This window comes from Ptychodera flava, chromosome 14, assembly GCF_041260155.1.
Source record: "Ptychodera flava strain L36383 chromosome 14, AS_Pfla_20210202, whole genome shotgun sequence".
Lineage (NCBI taxonomy): Eukaryota > Metazoa > Hemichordata > Enteropneusta > Ptychoderidae > Ptychodera > Ptychodera flava.
This window is the reverse complement of record NC_091941.1, coordinates 30,781,348-30,799,632: the sequence shown is the minus strand read 5'-3', so window position 1 is coordinate 30,799,632 and position 18,285 is coordinate 30,781,348. Positions and strand designations below refer to the sequence as shown.

Here is an 18,285-nt window from a genome sequence, read left to right as displayed (position 1 = left end):
GGGCAGTTTCCACTTTTGATTACCGTTTATCCTAGTTTATTGTTTGAATTGCATGCTAGATCTAATCTCATCTCCGGAAAATCCTCTCTCACTCATGATCCTATTTTGGACAATGCGGTACAGAGGGAACACCCATGGAAGATGTTCACATGTACATCATTTACACTGTAACTTATTGTATGACTATTAAAATTGATTGCTTTTGAAATGTTTTCATATTTAATATCAATTTAATAAAGCCAAGGAAAGAGTTTATTGGCAGCGACTTGGTTGTTGACTCGTATATACCTCGAACTGATCTTTACACGTTCTTTTTTTGAACGTTCAAGTTATGAGTTTGTGTAAGAGCGCCCTCAATTTCCATTGCAATGTTGCAGGAAGCATCTCCTGTACGTTTTAAAAACATCTCTCTCAACAGAGTATCGATGTTTATCATTTTTCAGATATTAATAACATGTAGGTCCTAGTTCAACAATCAACCGTATTATCCATCAACCATTTCAACGTGTTTCTGGTCATACTGCAAAACTTTACGAACTGTTCGACCATTCTCTGCGTGTCCCTCTCTCTGCCAGGGGCAACGTGGATGCAATAGTCTGCCGGTAATACAAGCCTGCCATGGTGCGTTGATCTCCAAGGAATTATACTAGGGCGAAGGCCACCGGTAACTTTACTGAAAAGAGACATATCGACAGTTGAAATAAATTAAGTTGTTAAGTTGTTGTCAGTATGCATTTTCTGATTTCAACAGTATTTTCAAGCCTTCATAATTATGATTCCCCATCCCTCTTCCGGAGAACTTCACATCAACGCCATCGCGTTTTGAAAACTTGCCTATATATCAACTAGTGTTTGTAAGGCAGTCTCATGTTGGTCATAAATGACGTATTGTGGCGTTAATGTGCCACTGACTTTAATAAATTGTATCGATGGACCAGATTATGAGAGAAAAACTTACTTTAGATCGGCTGCAAGTTGACTATTACAGTGGCCCGTACACGTCACGGAACTTCATTACTCTGAATATCACTAACTCGTATTTTTCTACGTTGCAAGAAATTTACGGACGGGAAAAACCCAAACAAACAACAAACACAAACACACCAAAAAAAAAAAAAACATTTCTCGTCTACAAAATAATTCACAGGAAAATTGTGGAGAGTAGGCTCCTCAGTAAACGTTAATACTTATTAACCGGACCCTAACAAGGTTGAAAGAATTTCTCCATCACTCCTCCATCCTCAAAATAATCCGCCATAACACTTACCAAGTGATTCTGGTAGCTAATTCATCGGTGATGGTCTTCCTGAGAGCCTTGTTGATGATCTGAGGTGCATATCCTATAGGCATGTCGGCTACGTCGCGCAGTCTCAGTTCGGCCTTTTTGTGCACAAGCTCCATTCGTATTTCTGTGGGACGAATGGCGCTAAAAGCTGGTATCCACACCATCATGCCGTTCCTGTCACCCTTTTCTGTCTGTACACACATCTTCAGTTGTCTTGGTGGCGTGATTTCAAATTCGTGGCAACTGACCGGGAGAGAAAACAAATTATTTTACACATCATTTTAGTATCATTTTAACTCTCAAGGATAGCATCATTAACACTCTCCGTGCATATAGGTTGGCTCATAAATTTTAGCATCTCGCGATATACTGGCTCCTGCCGACAGAATTCGGACATTTGTTTTAAAGTTTCTTTTTTGCTCCTGTTTGGTGATATTTTGGTTGGCCAGATTCGTTGATATGTTATACGTAGAGTTTCAGTTATAAGATCGATGACAATAAAGTACCGATTTCACAACGCGTGTAAGCGTGTTTCCCAAGGTAACGAGACTTTACAAAACCTGTTCAAAATTTTTGGATATATTTAGCTTTCCCTTTGTAAATGACGGCACTATTAAATCATGAATAAAGTATACAGTGTGATTAAACTTTTCAGAGATGAAATATAGATAAAATTGTTAACATTTTCTGGAAACCTTGAAAGAGAGTCACACCTTTTTCGGTAACTACACCAGTAGATGGAGAAGTATAAGCCCATTGAGAACACACAAATATGTCTGCTTCAACGGAAGAGCCGATACCCATCTCAATCTACACTACAAAATCATACCCTTTTACTACTGCGGAATCAGTCATTAAATGAGATTCATCAGATTACAGGAACGGTGTCTCACCGTACTATCATGGAATTCCTAATGAAAAGGAGACTCCCAATTTCTGTTTGTTCGAGCTCACAAAATTCATTACAGCTGAACATGTCCAGGCCTATCTCCTCGTCTTCTGTGCCGTGTTTACCAGGTTTCTCGGCATTTTTCTCCCTGTGTAAAGATCCGATTCCAAGGTTGAACTTCTTATACCTATCTTGAAACCCGTTGAACCAGAGATTGTCAGCGGGTCTTGGAATTTTCAGGGGCTTTTTTTCGTCGACGTCACGCATCTTACGTTGCATGAGTGAATTTGCGGCTTCTATAACATTTTGTGGAGTCAGTTCCACGTCTTTTCGCGCCATTTCCTTGCACCATATAGCGAGTGCTCTTTCCTCAGCCGTACTGAGCATTGCTATCCTGCTCGGGTCGACAAGTTTGGGGAACATTGTCGGTGTGTACATAAGCGGTTTCTCTCTTTGTCTGTTGGTCGGGATATCTTGTTCCCGTTCACCACGAGCTGCCATTTTTTCGTTCATCATATGTAGATCCAGGCCGTCCATGCTTTTCCTCTTCTCAGGTGGACTTCGCACGGAGCGTGTGAAGAGACAAATGATAAATCCGAATTATTTTAAATATTTTCCACGCCAGAATGTGAAAATGACAGCAACTGAATGTAGTTGCAGGTTTGAAAGATCGAGTAGTCAATGTGGTGCAGTAAGATTGATGTATTTGAAATCAATTTAAGATCAATCAACCAGTTCGTCAATTTCACAGTAGAGAGTTCTATTCGCACGAGAGGGGTCGCGCGTAAATAAACATTTGTGGTCACTGCAAACTTCAAGTGAAAGCATCCCCTACCAGTAACCAGGTAACCGATATTTGAAATTCGAAATGGTCGCCATCCCTGTGTTAAGTATAAGGAAAAAATAACATTTTCGATTTTCGAAATAGTAAGACGGTGCAATTCATCATTTTCTTTTAGAATCTGTACCGCATTGAACATGATTCCATCAATACGCGCCCCGAAATTGAACCGCTTAACCTTTTGCCCGTACTTTCCTCAGGGAAACTTTAAACCATTCCATTTTTGAAATCAAGATTAACAAGTCATTGAAATGACGAAGTCTCCGTTTGGTTAATAAATTTGGAAACCATTGACGGATATCATGGTGAAGTGACATCCGTAAAATGGCTGAGAAAGTATTGACCTTATATTGATGTGAATGTACACTGTTGATGTACCACGTACGAATGGAATTAGTTGAGCCAAATTTGTGTAATAGTTGGGTAATAGATGTGGATAATGTTATGACCGTCAGTATGACAAAATCAGAACGAAATGGCCACTTGGCAGCCATTTTAGATTTTATCGCGTAGAAATTTAACATGTATGTGTAAAGTCAGGATATGCTGTTCTTGTGCAAAGTTCGCATGAAATTGTTCCATGGAGGCTGTGTGAGTAATGGCTTTGGCCGTGGAAAAATCAAAAACAAAATGGCTGCTTGGCGGCCATATTGGATCAAATTGCTGAAAATATTAGACGTGCATATTTTGTGTCATGGTGTTTTCTCTTTGTTCCACGGTTGAAAGAAATCAGTCAAGACATGTCCGAGTAATTGCTTTAGACATGGAAAATGCAAACAAAATGACCACCTGACAGCCATATTAGATCATGTCGCAAAAAATGACGTGCATATGTGTGCATGTATTATCCTTGTGCCAAGTTTGAAAGAAATTGACCGGCGCATGTCCGAGACATCTGCTTGGATAGACGGACGGATTCACTGATGGACGCATGGGCGGAGCCCCATCTAGTCCCCCCGGACTTCGTCCACTGGGACTAACAAATGATGGTATTGAAGCACGAGGGTACGCATGTGGTCTTGAATCGATGCGTGTCGCATCAATTTATGAAAATGGATTCCAGATTCGTGTACAAAGTCAGGAAGATTCATTACTAAGTTCAAAGATATTCTCAAACATATTGGATCGCATCATAATTTATTACATGCCTCGATGTGAGTGCAAATCAGTGCATTGATTTGAATAGGAGCATCCGGGAAGTTAGCGGGCCAGTGAACGATGTACTGACCGATTTCCATGGTTACCCGGGCCAGTGAAGCACTTCGAAGTTTTCGACGTCAGAGTAGACGCTGAACGCCAGATATAAAATATCCATGCGCGCACTGCTCTTGATGCAGGTCGATAATCGTAAAATTGTTTGAAAATGCCGCATTTAATTAAATATTATATAGCATTAACTGTAAAGAGGCATGTAATAAAAATATTATTGCCTGAATACATGGGTTTATGTGCTCTCGCAGCAGGAGACAATTTGCCCTCCTGGCGTCGGGCAAATTGTCACCTGCTCTCGGGCACCTCAACCAATGTATTCAGGCAATAATATATAATATTTTCACATGGATATGTAAGTCAGTGTGTTGTCCTTGTGCCAGTTTTAAAGAAATCGGACACGGAATGTCCGAGTAACAGCTATGGACGTGAAAAATTAGAACAAAACGGACGTGGTGGCCATGTTGGATCGAATCGCAAAGTTATTTGACGTACATGTGTCAGCCATGGTGTGTTCTCCCGTTGCCAAGTTTGAACTATGTCAGTCGAGGCACGTCTGCATAACGGCTGTAGACATGAAAAAATGGAAACAAAATGGCAGCCTTGCGGCCACATTGGATCGTATCACAAAATCAATTAACGTTCAAAGCGACTGGGACCTGTCTAAGATATATGCGTGGACGCATGGACGGAACTAAATCTTTAAGTCATCCCGGACTTTGTCCGCGGGAACAAATGAGAAACAAATGACCAAATGTTTACCAATACTTGAATTGGTCGCCATCCCTATGAAAGCTATATGGGCTTACATAAGCCAGTGAAAAATTTTATATATTCCGCGAGCTTCAAAATGAGCCCCATCCTGTTGTAGACAAAAATGTACTGTAACTAAAAGTTCGACAGTCAGCATCTCGAGGCGCATTTACATTCACATACTTTGCATGTATTGAAAAATGTAACAATGAAATTAAAATTAAAATTAAAATTTTTCATTGTATGGAAAAAATATCCTTTTGAAAAAAAGTTTTCAAAACTTTTTTGTCATCCATTTTATTACGAGTTAAGTGAATTCATAATTCAAAGCACGTTCATTTATGTGATAAAAAATGACGATCTCCTTCCTTTCCTTTTTTCTATCGATAGTGTCTATTTTGTCATATGGTTGGCTTTTCTGTCCAACTTAGACAATAAACGTTCTGCATCATGTATAAGAAAGAGGAATTGTTTTTCACACTATAAGCATGTTGCTTCCCTTCGGGAGGGTTGTAACAATCACAGACAAACATTGACAGACTTGTAACGGGTATTGTTTAAGGCGTGAAGCGGTTACGTAACCCATCCATGTTCGCCTCGCCTCAGGTTGCTCTCGCCTCTCTTTTCCGTAGAGTGCCGACCATGCATCCTTCGGTAATTTTCGGATTTTCGCCAATTGTTAAGCGAAAGTATGTTCGGCAAAGTTTGTGTTGTTGTTGTCGTGTGGTGCTGAGCGGAATTGACGAGCTGGCAAAAAGGGGAGCGTTTTGAGCTTCAGGAAAGTTTTACCGTTTGAAAAATTCCTCTCATATTTTTATGAATATATAATGAGTGTGTTTGAACCAAATTTGAAAGTCTTTTATCTATACTGTCTGGTTTTACTCAATACCGTCTTTTACACGTGCGTCAAGGAAGGACATGTTTATGAAACTGCTGGCGTGTTATGTTTTGATTGGTGTGAAGCAGTGTTTCTGGCCTGAGAGCTCACAAAGTAACTATGATTGCTACGCGACTGGCAGTACGATGCCATCTCGTCGTATTTTTCGCATAATCTCGTGCAATTATCAACCACTAACAAAGCCTCAAAAAAGTTTAACACATTGAAGCTCATTTTAATATGAAAAGCCAATAGTCTACCGAGACGACCATGGAACAAAAGGCATGCCGCGTTACAAGTCTGTCTCTATTTGTCTGTGACACAATCAAGTCTGGTGATAAATAACACCTAATCGAATGCGAATATGATTTATTGTTGTTTGGTCAGGGACCAGTGCCAAACGTGTTCACATCCAAGGAGTAAACGACATATTCTCCCGCCTCGAGTGTTCGTGAATTCACCCTAGACTTCTACATTCATTTTCACCCGATCACAATATCAAAACCGTACCTGCACAGAAATAGGGAACACATGTCCACCACTATGATTGGAAATCATACGAAATACACATTAGGATGAATAGACACTGATGCTATCTTTCCGGAAAAATTGTTTGCCTTACAATCACGTGGATGTTTCCCGCCATTAGATATCAGGTACCCAATTCATTACAAAAGGTTTGAATAGTGATAGAGGGAATGGACCCGGGCGGGCATGTCCCGTGAAACACATCCTTCAGTGTGGCTGCAGTGCTGTGGCTCGAGGTTTTGTTTGGATATTTAGGTCAGACGGCAAAACCAATTTTTGTGACATGATCTGGTTTTGCCGTCCAATCCAAATACCCAGGCAAAACCTAGAGCTATGGCACAGCAGCTACCTTCAGTCTTGGCCGCGCGTTAAAATTTCGTATTCACGGCTAGTCGTTGTTTGTTTGTCTGTGCGCCCTTAAATTGTGAAGCCGAAGGGTTTACTGACTTGGGTGCCATATTGTGTAAAAAGGGGAGAACCATTCGAGTTCCGGGGTGGAGGATTTTTATGGGGGAAAATGTTGACAGAGAAAAAACGATCCTGTGCTGGCTTCAGAAAAAAATGTTCCAACAGACAGAAAACAACATTTGCCGCCGTTGCTAAAATCAACATACTAGGAAATCTGATTCTCTTATTATATTTTTAATATTTGTGAGCAAGCCTTAAGTTTTTTGCCAGTATTTATGATACAATAGTCTGATTAAAATTAATTGCACACGATGTGTTCGTTGCCTGACACACCCTGAAAAATATTGATGTCACAGTCACCGGGGGGAGTGTGCTGCTATGCTCATTTCCTTCACCCTCTCTTGAAATCATATGGTTCTACCCAAACTGCCTTGCTTCATTCGGACAGAACACGCTGCATGAGCTGTCCTGTGAGATGTTTTGCTCGTCACCAGACACAACAAACAAACACTTGTTTTTTAGTGAATGTAAACATGAAACGTATGTTGTTCCACGGAAAAATCGAAATCACAGCAACTTCACACAGAAGTATGCAACAGGCTCGTAACCATCACGGTATTACGCTGTTTCACACAGCTATAAAACTGGCCAGGATCAAGAGGAGCTCTGCATGGCGTGTCTGTACGGTACCGGCTGCGTCGGTGATAACATACACAGCCCTGCCATGCAGAGCATGCAAAGGGAAGCATTCAGTCTTACCTTCGTGATGAACTGGTGTTCTTTCGTTTTACGGCACGATTTCGTCTCCTTGGCGAAGACCGATGCATGAAACGCCCATCGTTGGCTTTTGAAAATTTGTCTTTTGCTTCGTTGTCCATTTTCTTGGAGTTTTGCGGAGGTGTCTTTTATGCCTTGGTCCTTGCGTCTCGTTTGATGCCGACCAATAGAATTTGACCATCAGTTGACCCCGGAAATCCCAAAACTATGATTGATAGTCCCATGTGGTAGCTCGACATGGTTTTTCCGTGTACCTTTTTAACACCCCGGCGTTAACTAAGTTTTCACTTTCAGCAAAGTGGTTATCCACTTGCAGCGTAATTTTTCACCCCCTTCCCAACAGATGCAATGATAGGTGTGCTGTTATTTTCTCGATCTCCAGATAGAGACGATACAGCCGATCACACAAAGGGAACACCGTAGACATGCAAAAGTGCATTCTGCTGTGTGCCGAGTGCCTGGTGCGATGGCGAACAGCTTCATGGAAATAGTTTTGAGAAAGTCTTGGGCTGGGTATGTATCATGTACATGTACCTATTGACTACCTGGTTTCTGAAATATACTGCCAACTTGTTTAGAAATCCTGGGACACCCCTATCAATTCCTTGCAGATAAAGGAAACAATTGTGGGAATTGGGAGGTTGCACTTGAATTGTAGCACAGAGTGACGAATTTGAAAGCCATACAGGCTGGTTCAAAGTCGCAGTATAAACTCTGGGTCGAGACATGTCAAAGGTCAGGACGCCACCAATACTGGCGCTGTTGCACTGAACACCAAAAAAACTGTTGTGAAGTCATAGGGCTATGTCAGCACTAGGTTTCAGTGTGTTCGCAATTATAAGTAATGCATTATGTACTAGACTTAGGTATAGCGGGTTATCACTTGAAACTGTCTATAATAATTAACTTGGTATATTCAATGACATCTTTGGTCTCCTTCATGAGGTGGTTACAGAAAACACAGTTTGACATGGGAGTCGATAGAGAACAGTTTATTTCACTAAACAAAGCAGGTACAAAGTTTTGTTTTCAACCGATGCTTAAAAAGACTTTAAAGCTGTACTAATATACAGAGACTGGATACAAGTGGAGGGCAATTCATGATTTCATGACTTTAACACGCAACTCTAGTATTATACTAGTTTCTTTCTCATTGAAAAAAATCCCACTTTTCACAATTAACATTAATACTTTTGTCTTCACTCTAAAATAATATAAAATACAACTTTGATATTTTGTGAGTATCTTGCAGTATGTGTGAACAGCTTTCCCTTTCTCTGTTTGAACTGATAGAGAAGCAGCTGACTGTACTGCTAATCTACAATTTGAACTTCAAATCTGATTTCATAATTGGCAGTGTCAGAAGGGATGAAACTATTTTGTCTTCAGAACAGAGAATAAAAATTTAGAGAACGACTATTGATTTATCCATAAAAAGACTGAGTGTCAAAATCTCAAGCAATACTGAGAAACACTAGCACACTGAACAACAGCAACGTTCCACTGCTGAAGTAGCAATATAGAGATTGATGGGATATTGAGGGATCTTCAGATGCTCGGTAAGTTACTGTAAACACATTAATCACCCAGTTTTCTAGGCCACGCACTGCCAGTACATTAATCCATCATTGAGTTACTTATGAACGGAATTGCTGTGGTCGGCCATGGTTAGGCTTCTCTTGAATGCAGCATGAACATGACTCAGATTTCAATGCTGAATTTAAACATGACACAATTTCTCATTTTAAAAATTATTTAAATTTATGAATCAAAATACTCATCCTAAAATCTGCATTAAATTCAAAAACAGATGACAATGGTCCTTTTTGAAAAAAAAAATTATATCACTGATTTTATGAATTTATGGAGAGGGGGATGTGCATTGATTGCTAAGTCCCTGCTTTGGACTGGCAAACATCAATACTATCACTGAATAACCTAAGGGAACAGCTTGTCTGAAATATTGGGTTATACACATACCTATGACCTTTAAAACAATATCACACACTTACAAAGCTTAGGGTTCATCCTTGCAGTAGCGCCACCAGTCAGAAATGTTTGAAAAGGATGTCTGGCCTTTAATAACAGTGAATGATTAACATACAAAATAGTAAATTGTGGTGATATTGCCAAAGGACCAAAGCCATGTAATTTGTCTAAGCTCATGAACATAGAGGAATAGGTAAATTGTGGTCATGATATCACAGTGCTAGAGCAATGCCCAGCGGCATGCAGTCACTGACGAAGATGTGAATACATAATTAAGTATAAATCATCTCCATGAGGTGATGTGTGACACAAGATCTGCCTGTGGCAGTCAGCTTTCTCCAGTATTTTAAGTATTCAACTTTAAACACATGTACAGTAAAAATGGGTATGCAAAAACTCAAGTCTTTCCCCATCTGAATTCTGAATATTAGAAATCCCTGGTGTAAGAAAACATCCAGTTTTTAAATCATTTGAGTTTTCCTTCTCACTTCACTCTTTTCGCAGTCCTGCATCCCTCCATGAGCATATATACTGGTGATAAAGTCACTTTGCACCTTTGGTCCATGAACAGCTACATAGTGAGATAGGTTTATAATCTGTGGAGGGAAACAGACGTGTATGCATGGAAATGTTTAATGCCACAGTGTCAATGTTGATAAATACCCATAGTTGGTAGATTTTATTTTATTAATCTTAAGATAGTATGTGCTGATATTTGACATTCAAAATGGCCGCCAGCTCAATGTTAATTTTATGGAGAAAAATAAGTAAAATAAATAAAATAAAATTTCAAATTTTAAAAATGTAAGATGCTGAAAACTTTTCTTACACAAAGCTTTAAAACCCCCACAATTAGGAGACCAGAAAAGTATTGATAAAATTCTGGAGCCTCAATATCTGTCCCCGAGATACATTCTAGGCACTGGTCATTTTGATATTTGTGAGTATAAAATGTGGAACTCTAGTTTACAACCACAACAAAGTACAGGAAAATACGACAAAAACTACAGCTCACGGAGATTTAAGCCATATTTTAATTTTTCGTTTGTTGACAAATATGTCAACAAAACTTACCCACATCAAAACTATAAAATTTCAAATGAGTTTGGTTCTATTGAGGGCTTTATCAGCATACGAATCATCTGTCATTTTATCCCAATCTGTCTGTCCAACAACAAATCCAAGAGCTCTCTTCTTCTCTTGGTCTTTCCTCTCCTCAATATCTGCCCATCGAACCTGTCATATGGGAAAGGAAAAAGGGCGGGGAATGAACACGATTGACATGCTAATAGACTGTCTTGTCGCGTGAATATGCAAATGACCGGAAATAGAGTCAATAAAGTCGTGGACCTCTCACTACTCCTGAGTGTATGTTTGTGCTTGCCAAAGCCTGATGACATGCCATGAGCTCTGGAGGTCAATCTCTATAAACTAGGTCACCTTGAAACATGTTTGACTGCTCTGCTGCAGGTTCAGATAACGACCTGTTACTGTGACCCATCCTTTGAAAGTTTGCTAGGTATACTGCATGCATTTATAAACTGAAACTGAGTTTGAAGAAACAAAGACATCTTCAACATGCCTTGGTATTTCTGGTTATCATGAGTTGTCACCCATTTTTGTATTGGAGTAGCATTTGTAGATTTTATCCATAGCAACTGCTTTTGTATCAGTTATTCCAAATCTACACTAGACTGCATAACATCCTGTCTGGTTGACCACATCCTCATAAAGATATGCTGTCCACTTTATCTGGAGTAACCTTGGTTTAAAAAACTGCTGCTCTGTTGAGCATTTTCACTTTTGTTTCACTTGAAAAGAGTCACGTTAAATAATTTGATGGTGTTCTGTTGGCACAGTATCCTTATTTAAAGAAATTCCTGTAAATGTGAAAGTTCGTAACAACGAAACAGCATTCATACTGGCCAGTTATTTGACCGCTGTATATTATCTTGGCAATACTAAACACTCTCAAATTCTCAAACTGTGGTTGATTTTTCACAGAGCAGTCCTTCAACCCATTGACCTTTACCATTCTAACAATCACCCATTGATACAAAATTCTCTGAAATTCTCATGAGGTGGCATTCATTATATGTCACACATTCCGGCTTCGGTATCTGCAAAGTTGTGAGGGCAAAGATTAGAACTATATTCAGTGCGGTACTTGTGTGCACCTGAAAATGTTTGTTAATTATAATAGTGGCAAAATTTCCTTTTGCATAAAGATGGTTTTTATCTTTCTTAACCAATTCACAGAGGAATTGCATGAAGCTCTGATGTAGTGTAATTATGTAAATATTTGTTGTATTTTCATGTCTCTATGATACTTGAAAAAGTGTCATTATTTACAGACAGACTGGATCAATGATCTGGCAGCTACCATGAAGAACAATGAATTTTTGCACATCTGGGAGCTTAAAATCTACCTAGCAGGAGCGGTCCTTTCATTTAAAGAGCACATGCTGATGGTACTGTACCATCACAAATGGTATGTCTTGGGCAACATTATCCCATGATAAGCCATGCACAGTTACCAACAGTTACAAAGTCTATGAATGCCTTTTAAAATAACACCAAGAGGTATGAAAATATCACATAATTTAAGCTTTCCACCACACGGACATGACATGTTCATCTGAGAAAATTCAAACATGGAGAAAAAGGACTGACATTTTGGAAATTCTGATATGTTTTCATGCAGTTACGTCAGAATCTGCATAATGTCTCACCCTTTTCTTTCCAGGAGCAGACGATCTGAAGTTATAGTCATCTGGTAGCTGCAGGTAATCTCCAATCCTCTGCGCCACAGTGTCTTCATGTTTACGCTTTTCATAAGACCGGATACCATCTAACTTGTCTGCAAATATCAAACAAGAAGAAAAAATAAGAGCTCTATTAGTATGATTAAACATTAGCATGATGTGTCAAAAGTATTACATTCATCACATGAAAGCAATCAGGTAATACAAATCAGTGAACTCTGGCTGATGAGTTACAATTCCATACTTGTACTCAACTTTTTAAAATATTACTGTATTGAGACACAAATATTTTAAACTTATCAAAATTCACACTTAAGCCATGCTTCTGCTAAATTTATGACTTTGTACTTCAATGTAAGAACCAACTGCACACAGACTTAGCACACCTAGCAAAAATCTGTAACTGTCAATACACAAATGATTTAAGTGAGTTCCAAACCCTTTTTTCATTCCATGCATTCTGATGGAATAGCCTTATTTTAAGTCGCTTAAAAATATGACGACAACAAAAGGAAGACTGCCGCGGAAAACGGTAACATCACGAATGGGTGCATTCCCCGGCGGTGTTTGCAGCACAGCGAGAACGGAACCGACACGGAAAACCAAATCAAGATTGGACTGGCATCGCGAAAAGCACGGTTTGCAAGCTGAATGCTCTATATAGCCTTCGATTGAAAGTACACTGGTGGGAGAGTATCGACACCAGAAAATGTTGTAGAGAGCTGATTCAGATTGAACAAATCTGAATCAAAGAGGATGAATGAATAAATCTGTTGATATCTCACATCCATCAAAATTTGCATGCTAATTCAAAGAAACTGTTAAGTTACAAGATCTTACAAGGATTATGATTTCAAAATAAATATTCTTACACATGATACAATATGTTATATTACAGCTGGAACATGAGAATTGTTTGCTTGCAGCATGAGAACTCTTGCTGGACTTCATCAAAACGAAAAGTTATCTTCAGTGGCGAGGCAAATAAATTGTCATTTTGAGACAATATTTTGTGACCATGTGTCAAAGCAATGATTGTAAAGGAGAGTCCTTTCATGCTCAAGCTGTATATTGTGAAACACTTTGCTGTACCCAAAGGGTACAGCAATGTAATGCCTCATTCATACACAGTTGCATGATTCAAGTAACATTATTGATATGACAGCATCTGATGACGCTGAACTGTCTTAAAAAATACTTTCGAGGGACAACACAACTCGGTTGAGAACGTGAGTATAAAAATCCCCTCACAGCATCTACCGGTACTATTCTTGTTGATATTTTTCTTTCCAAAACATCAGTTGGTAGTGCTGAGGTAATTTGTTTTATAGGGGCTGATATAGCACTACCTTTATTTATGTTACAATTATTTTCTTTATGAATTTAAAAAAAATTATTTCACTAAATGTTGAACAATAAACATGATTGGAACACACATGAGCTGTAGCGACAGAGTGGTACAATAATGTTTTAATCGAGTACAATATATTGTGCAACATATAAAGTTACGGGGTCATGCTTCAGTAGAATAATTGTTCTGATGCTGGCTCACCATTAACAATTTTCCTTTGGAAAAAATGGACCATGATTACTTAATAATCATAATTACTTAAAGTTATTGAAATTTCTAGGTTTTTGCAACTGAAAAAAGAACGCTTTTTTCTATGTTGTAAAAAGGACCATATATTTGTTTTCAGAAAGTTTCTTGCAGCAGTTAGGAAAACTGGAAACTGAGGATTAAAAGCATAGAAAAACTTAACATAAATGAAGTACTTTGTTGATATTCAGTCATCTTGACTATAAAAGAATGAACCATTGAAATGCAGGGTATCTAGATTTATGTGATCTAAAGATGCAGATATAACCGTATTCATACTAGTGGAAACAGGTTTATCTAATATCAGATAGAAAATTGTACTGGAGAATGAAAATGCATTATTCTGATACAGTTTGCAGCCAATTGTTTGCATGCACACACTTGGCAACTGGGAATTGAACATCTTTGCCAGCCATAGGTGTAATGGTAGTGGCCTATAAATCATGTTATTGATCATCATCATATGGTTGTCAATGGCCTGTGAGTAGCCAATCACGTAATTCCGCGGTGGTACGCTGTAAAGGTTCGAGAAAGTAACGCTGATGAGTCGAAGCAATGAAGTTCACAAGCCTGGGCTAACAAGCCACCTCAAGCTAGGATATTTTCTCCATCAAAGGTTGACAATCAAAGGAACTTAATTTCAAACAGCACCGATGCCTTTCTTAAACGATGAACTGGATGCGGTGATTCCTGTGCGTTGCCAAACCCACAAAGACAATGCTGGTTTATCGCTTCTCCTGATTGGTCCGAAAGATTGGGAGCAATTGGTAAAATCCTGCTCGCAAACTGTAGGGCAGTCATGCACGGCTTGGTTAGGGATACGATACCGTACTGCGCAGACCACACTAAGCTGAGAGGGCCAATGTACCTTTTAACTTTAAACTAGGAACTTAGGTATATATTCATTTTAGGGACTGACACATGCTCTTTGGTCAGTTCTACAATTTTTTGAGGAATTTCAGAGATACTCTGATGTACCTATTGTAGAAGATTGATTGTTGGGTAAACTTTTTGTGTCGTAACAGATTTTACAAGTCACTGTCAAAGATGTAAATAACAATATTGCCAAATTTTGAACATCACCTCTTGCAAATAGGACAGTCTGAATTCTCTTTCATTGTTCTATTGCAAACAACTCCTTTGTAGCAAAAACCAAGCTGATTTTAAATGTTTGTGAAAAGATCGCAAGTGTGAAAAGATGCAATAATGCAATGAGTATGACTATAAGATAACATCACAACTTTCTGAAAAATATTTTTATTGGTTGTTCATTGATAATTGAAAATGGTATCGAGCATGCAAAAGTGACAGCAGGAGGATAGATTCGAAAATCCTGCAGAGACTTAGAAAATGATTATTGTCCATGCCGGCACAGAATAGAGCAGTTGATGTATTTCAGTTTCCTGTTTGACTACCCAAAGCATAACAAAGTGCCCTGAATTTAAAGGTTATCAACACAGCATTTATTTCAGCATTTCAGGAAGCAAATATATAATATGTAAATTACAGCTTAGGTTGCCAGAGCATCACTTGATAATAGTAGGCAAAGATCTACTGTGGGGTACCCCTATTTCTGTAAAATATTGGACCCAGTAGAGAGTACTGCTGCCCCACTACACCACTCCATAAGGGTCATAGGTCACAATGACGACCTCTCTGGTATCCCTGAGAAGACCTGTTCCTACTACTGATAAATAGGCAACCTAAACTTAAATTTACTGTGATGGGTATAGTGCTTCTGAGTTTACACAAAACAACGCAGTTTTCAACCAGAAACGTGAGTTTTAAGAATGCCGTGTGGAACATGAAAATGTGTTAAAATAATAATTTCTTTGACCTCTAACTTAAAAAAAAAGGCAGTTGATGAACAAAGCAATCTTTAATTCTTTATTCCAATCACAGACACTCTTTAGTGTGTTCCAATACATAGCTGACATCATATATGTATCAACAAAATTATGTTTCTCTCATTTGAATTCAAGGACATAATAGTTTCACAGGCCTGCATTTCTCCTTGTCAAAATGCTCGGGATTTCCATTTATAAACATTTTAGTCCATGGCTGATAGAAGTCTGCTGATGTGCAGCATGCTCAGAAGGTTATATCTGATTGGTCGATTGTCACTATTCACAGCAACTTAGGGAGCCTTTTTGTATAATTTTATTATAACGGTAAGACTCAGCCACCCAATTGGATATCAGCTTCCGAGACGCTGCACATCAGCCTTTTGAAGTGCAATGGACTTTGATATTATCTCATTTAAAATTGTTATACCAAATGATGAATGTTCTTCCCCTGTATAATTTCGGCAAATGACATACTAGTACAACACTTTGTATTGTTAATTCATCATAAAATATAACAGCCCAGGATACCTCTCATTCCATGCTGGTTGGAACTTGCGATCGCGGCCGGTTGAGTCATATACACGCCCTCTTTCTTCAGAGTTTCTGCGACTTTAGCCTTTTTACAAGGACAATGGGTACAGCCCACTAAAAGCCATTCCATTATGGTTTCACGGACACGAGTTGTTCAATAATTGCGATGATCAACGCACGACGAAGCACTGGCATAAGCCATTTAAGGTAGAATGCACCTTGGGGAAAGATATTTGTACTCTCAAACTTACAATCCTTTTCTGATCTACCACTTGTGGGGGTTCATTTTAAAGCTCTTGGAGTAAAAAAACTTTTCACCGGCATAGTTTTCCTAAAATCGACAATTGTATTTTTCTCCATAGAGTTCACATAGGGATGGCTGCCATTTTGAATTTCAAATATTGGTAAATCTAGGGTAATTTGTTGCTCTAGTTCCAAAATTTGCACAGTGACCCCGATTTTTATTCTTGATTTTGAAAGAGAGTACATGGAAGGTTCCTTGAGGACGGTTTGTGCAAAAGGAAGTCTTTCACTTTCCAGGCGCATACTACCTTAAACACAAATGCAAATTATTTTCTGTGTGGCCGGAACACGTTTTTTCCAAAAGACTTCAGCTGTTTACCGAGCTCAACTTGCGCATGAAGCAGCGAAGGGTAATCGGAATAAATGGCAATGTGCTTTGAGTTATTGAGAGTAGTACATTGTGGCAATCTTTTAGTGACTACACCCATGGAAAACATATCATAGTAATAGTACTGGTCTGTCGGACTACCTCTCTGTACATTTCATCTTGTCATTGCCAGAATTTACTGGCCTTGGGCCTGAACATTAGTATGAGTGTTGAGCCCTGACACAGTACAGCAACATAGGTTTTGCTTTCATTTAAATTTCCCAACTGTGTCATTTTGCAGAGTGGTTGAAAATTTCACCATCTTTCTGAAAGTCATTGCCTCACCAGGCGGCTTTTGGTACAACAGGTGGCTGTGTAACAGCCTTCAGACAAAGCACTAATTGGTGTAACAATGCTGTAACAATGGACAAGATACTGAGACTTGAGATGTCCTGTTACTTTTATTTTGTTGTTTGCGAACTTATCTTTTGTTGCAGAAATGCTGAAGGCAGCCGACTTGGTTTGGTAATGTTTTAACATCACTTGTTGGGATGAAGTGAAATTGCAATTGGCAGGAAATGATTTTACAAGAAAGGTGGAACTTCAACATATGCTATAGAAGTATTTATTTCCCTGTGATCTCATCATTGCCAATTCTATCACTCAAAACCTTTTTTATCACGTTTGATCTTTTGTGGCAGAAATGCTGAAGGCAGCCGACTTTATTTAGTAATGCTTTAACATCACTTGTTGGGGTGAAGTGAAATTGCGATTGGCAGGAAATGACTTTTACAAGAAAGGTGGAACTTCAACATATGATATAGAAGTATTTGTTTTCCTGTGATCTCATCATTGCTAATTCTGTCACTAAAAACCATTTTTTTATCATGTTTGAACAAACCACGTTTTACAGTTCCACAAACAATGGCTACTGACAGCTTTAAACCCACAATATTTTATTATTTTTCATCATCGACATTTCACATCTTAAGCCATTCAGTGCTCACACGACATAATACAAGATGCAGCTGTACGTTATTTTTTCTCATTCATATTTCACTCACTCACTCAACGACACTTACCTAGCTTGTCTTCTGATGTATCCTCCCATTTACTCTTGATCCTGGTGACCTGGTGAAGGTTTTGCAAAGATCATGATAACGTACAAGAAACATTGACATCAGCAAGAAAGGCACCGGACACCGGGCAGAAGTGACCAGAATGGTTTCAAGGGTTGACACTCTGTGGTCAGTGCCGCCGGTGTCCTCTGTACACATCACCAACACACAGCAGTTCTTCTGTGTCACCATCATTGCCATCATGACGAGTTTGAGAGTTGCATTGAAGGGTGATTATTATGCTAGGAAGAAACCTGGATG

The 18,285-nt window shown here is 38.9% G+C and overlaps 3 protein-coding genes across 6 annotated transcripts in view; all 3 read right to left on the bottom strand.

The window, feature by feature from the left end:
• LOC139150144 (small ribosomal subunit protein uS12m-like) overlaps positions 1-18,285 on the bottom strand; it is a 629,842-nt gene that overhangs the window by 186,349 nt on the left and 425,208 nt on the right. The window lies entirely within an intron of this gene.
• LOC139150135 (uncharacterized) lies at positions 199-7,775 on the bottom strand. Of its 2 annotated transcripts, XM_070722312.1 has the most exons (5): positions 7,550-7,630; positions 4,720-4,791; positions 2,179-2,733; positions 1,268-1,528; positions 341-673 (listed from the first exon to the last, which is right to left on the bottom strand). In XM_070722312.1, the coding sequence occupies exons 3-5, from the start codon at positions 2,709-2,711 to the stop codon at positions 469-471; spliced, it is 999 nt and encodes a 332-aa protein (XP_070578413.1). In that variant the 5' UTR covers positions 2,712-2,733; positions 4,720-4,791; positions 7,550-7,630; the 3' UTR covers positions 341-468. The 2 variants fall into 2 exon arrangements, with proteins under 2 accessions (XP_070578412.1, XP_070578413.1); XM_070722311.1 differs by lacking the exon at positions 4,720-4,791 and having other exon boundaries at positions 199-673; positions 7,550-7,775.
• Positions 8,547-18,285, bottom strand: part of LOC139150133 (YLP motif-containing protein 1-like) — a 37,518-nt gene continuing 27,779 nt past the window's right edge. Inside the window, exons 14-17 of one of the 3 annotated variants that reach the window (XR_011556197.1) lie at positions 17,989-18,037; positions 12,289-12,416; positions 10,631-10,792; positions 8,547-10,152 (exon numbers count right to left, since the gene is read on the bottom strand). Coding sequence is in view for 1 of the 3 variants with exons in the window: in XM_070722310.1 (XP_070578411.1) it covers positions 10,652-10,792; positions 12,289-12,416; positions 17,989-18,046 (327 nt within the window). In the remaining 2 variants the exon portion in view is untranslated. Of the gene's footprint in view, positions 10,153-10,630; positions 10,793-12,288; positions 12,417-17,988; positions 18,047-18,285 lie in introns of all 3 variants that reach the window. The other 2 variants (XM_070722310.1, XR_011556198.1) reach the window with 2 other exon arrangements.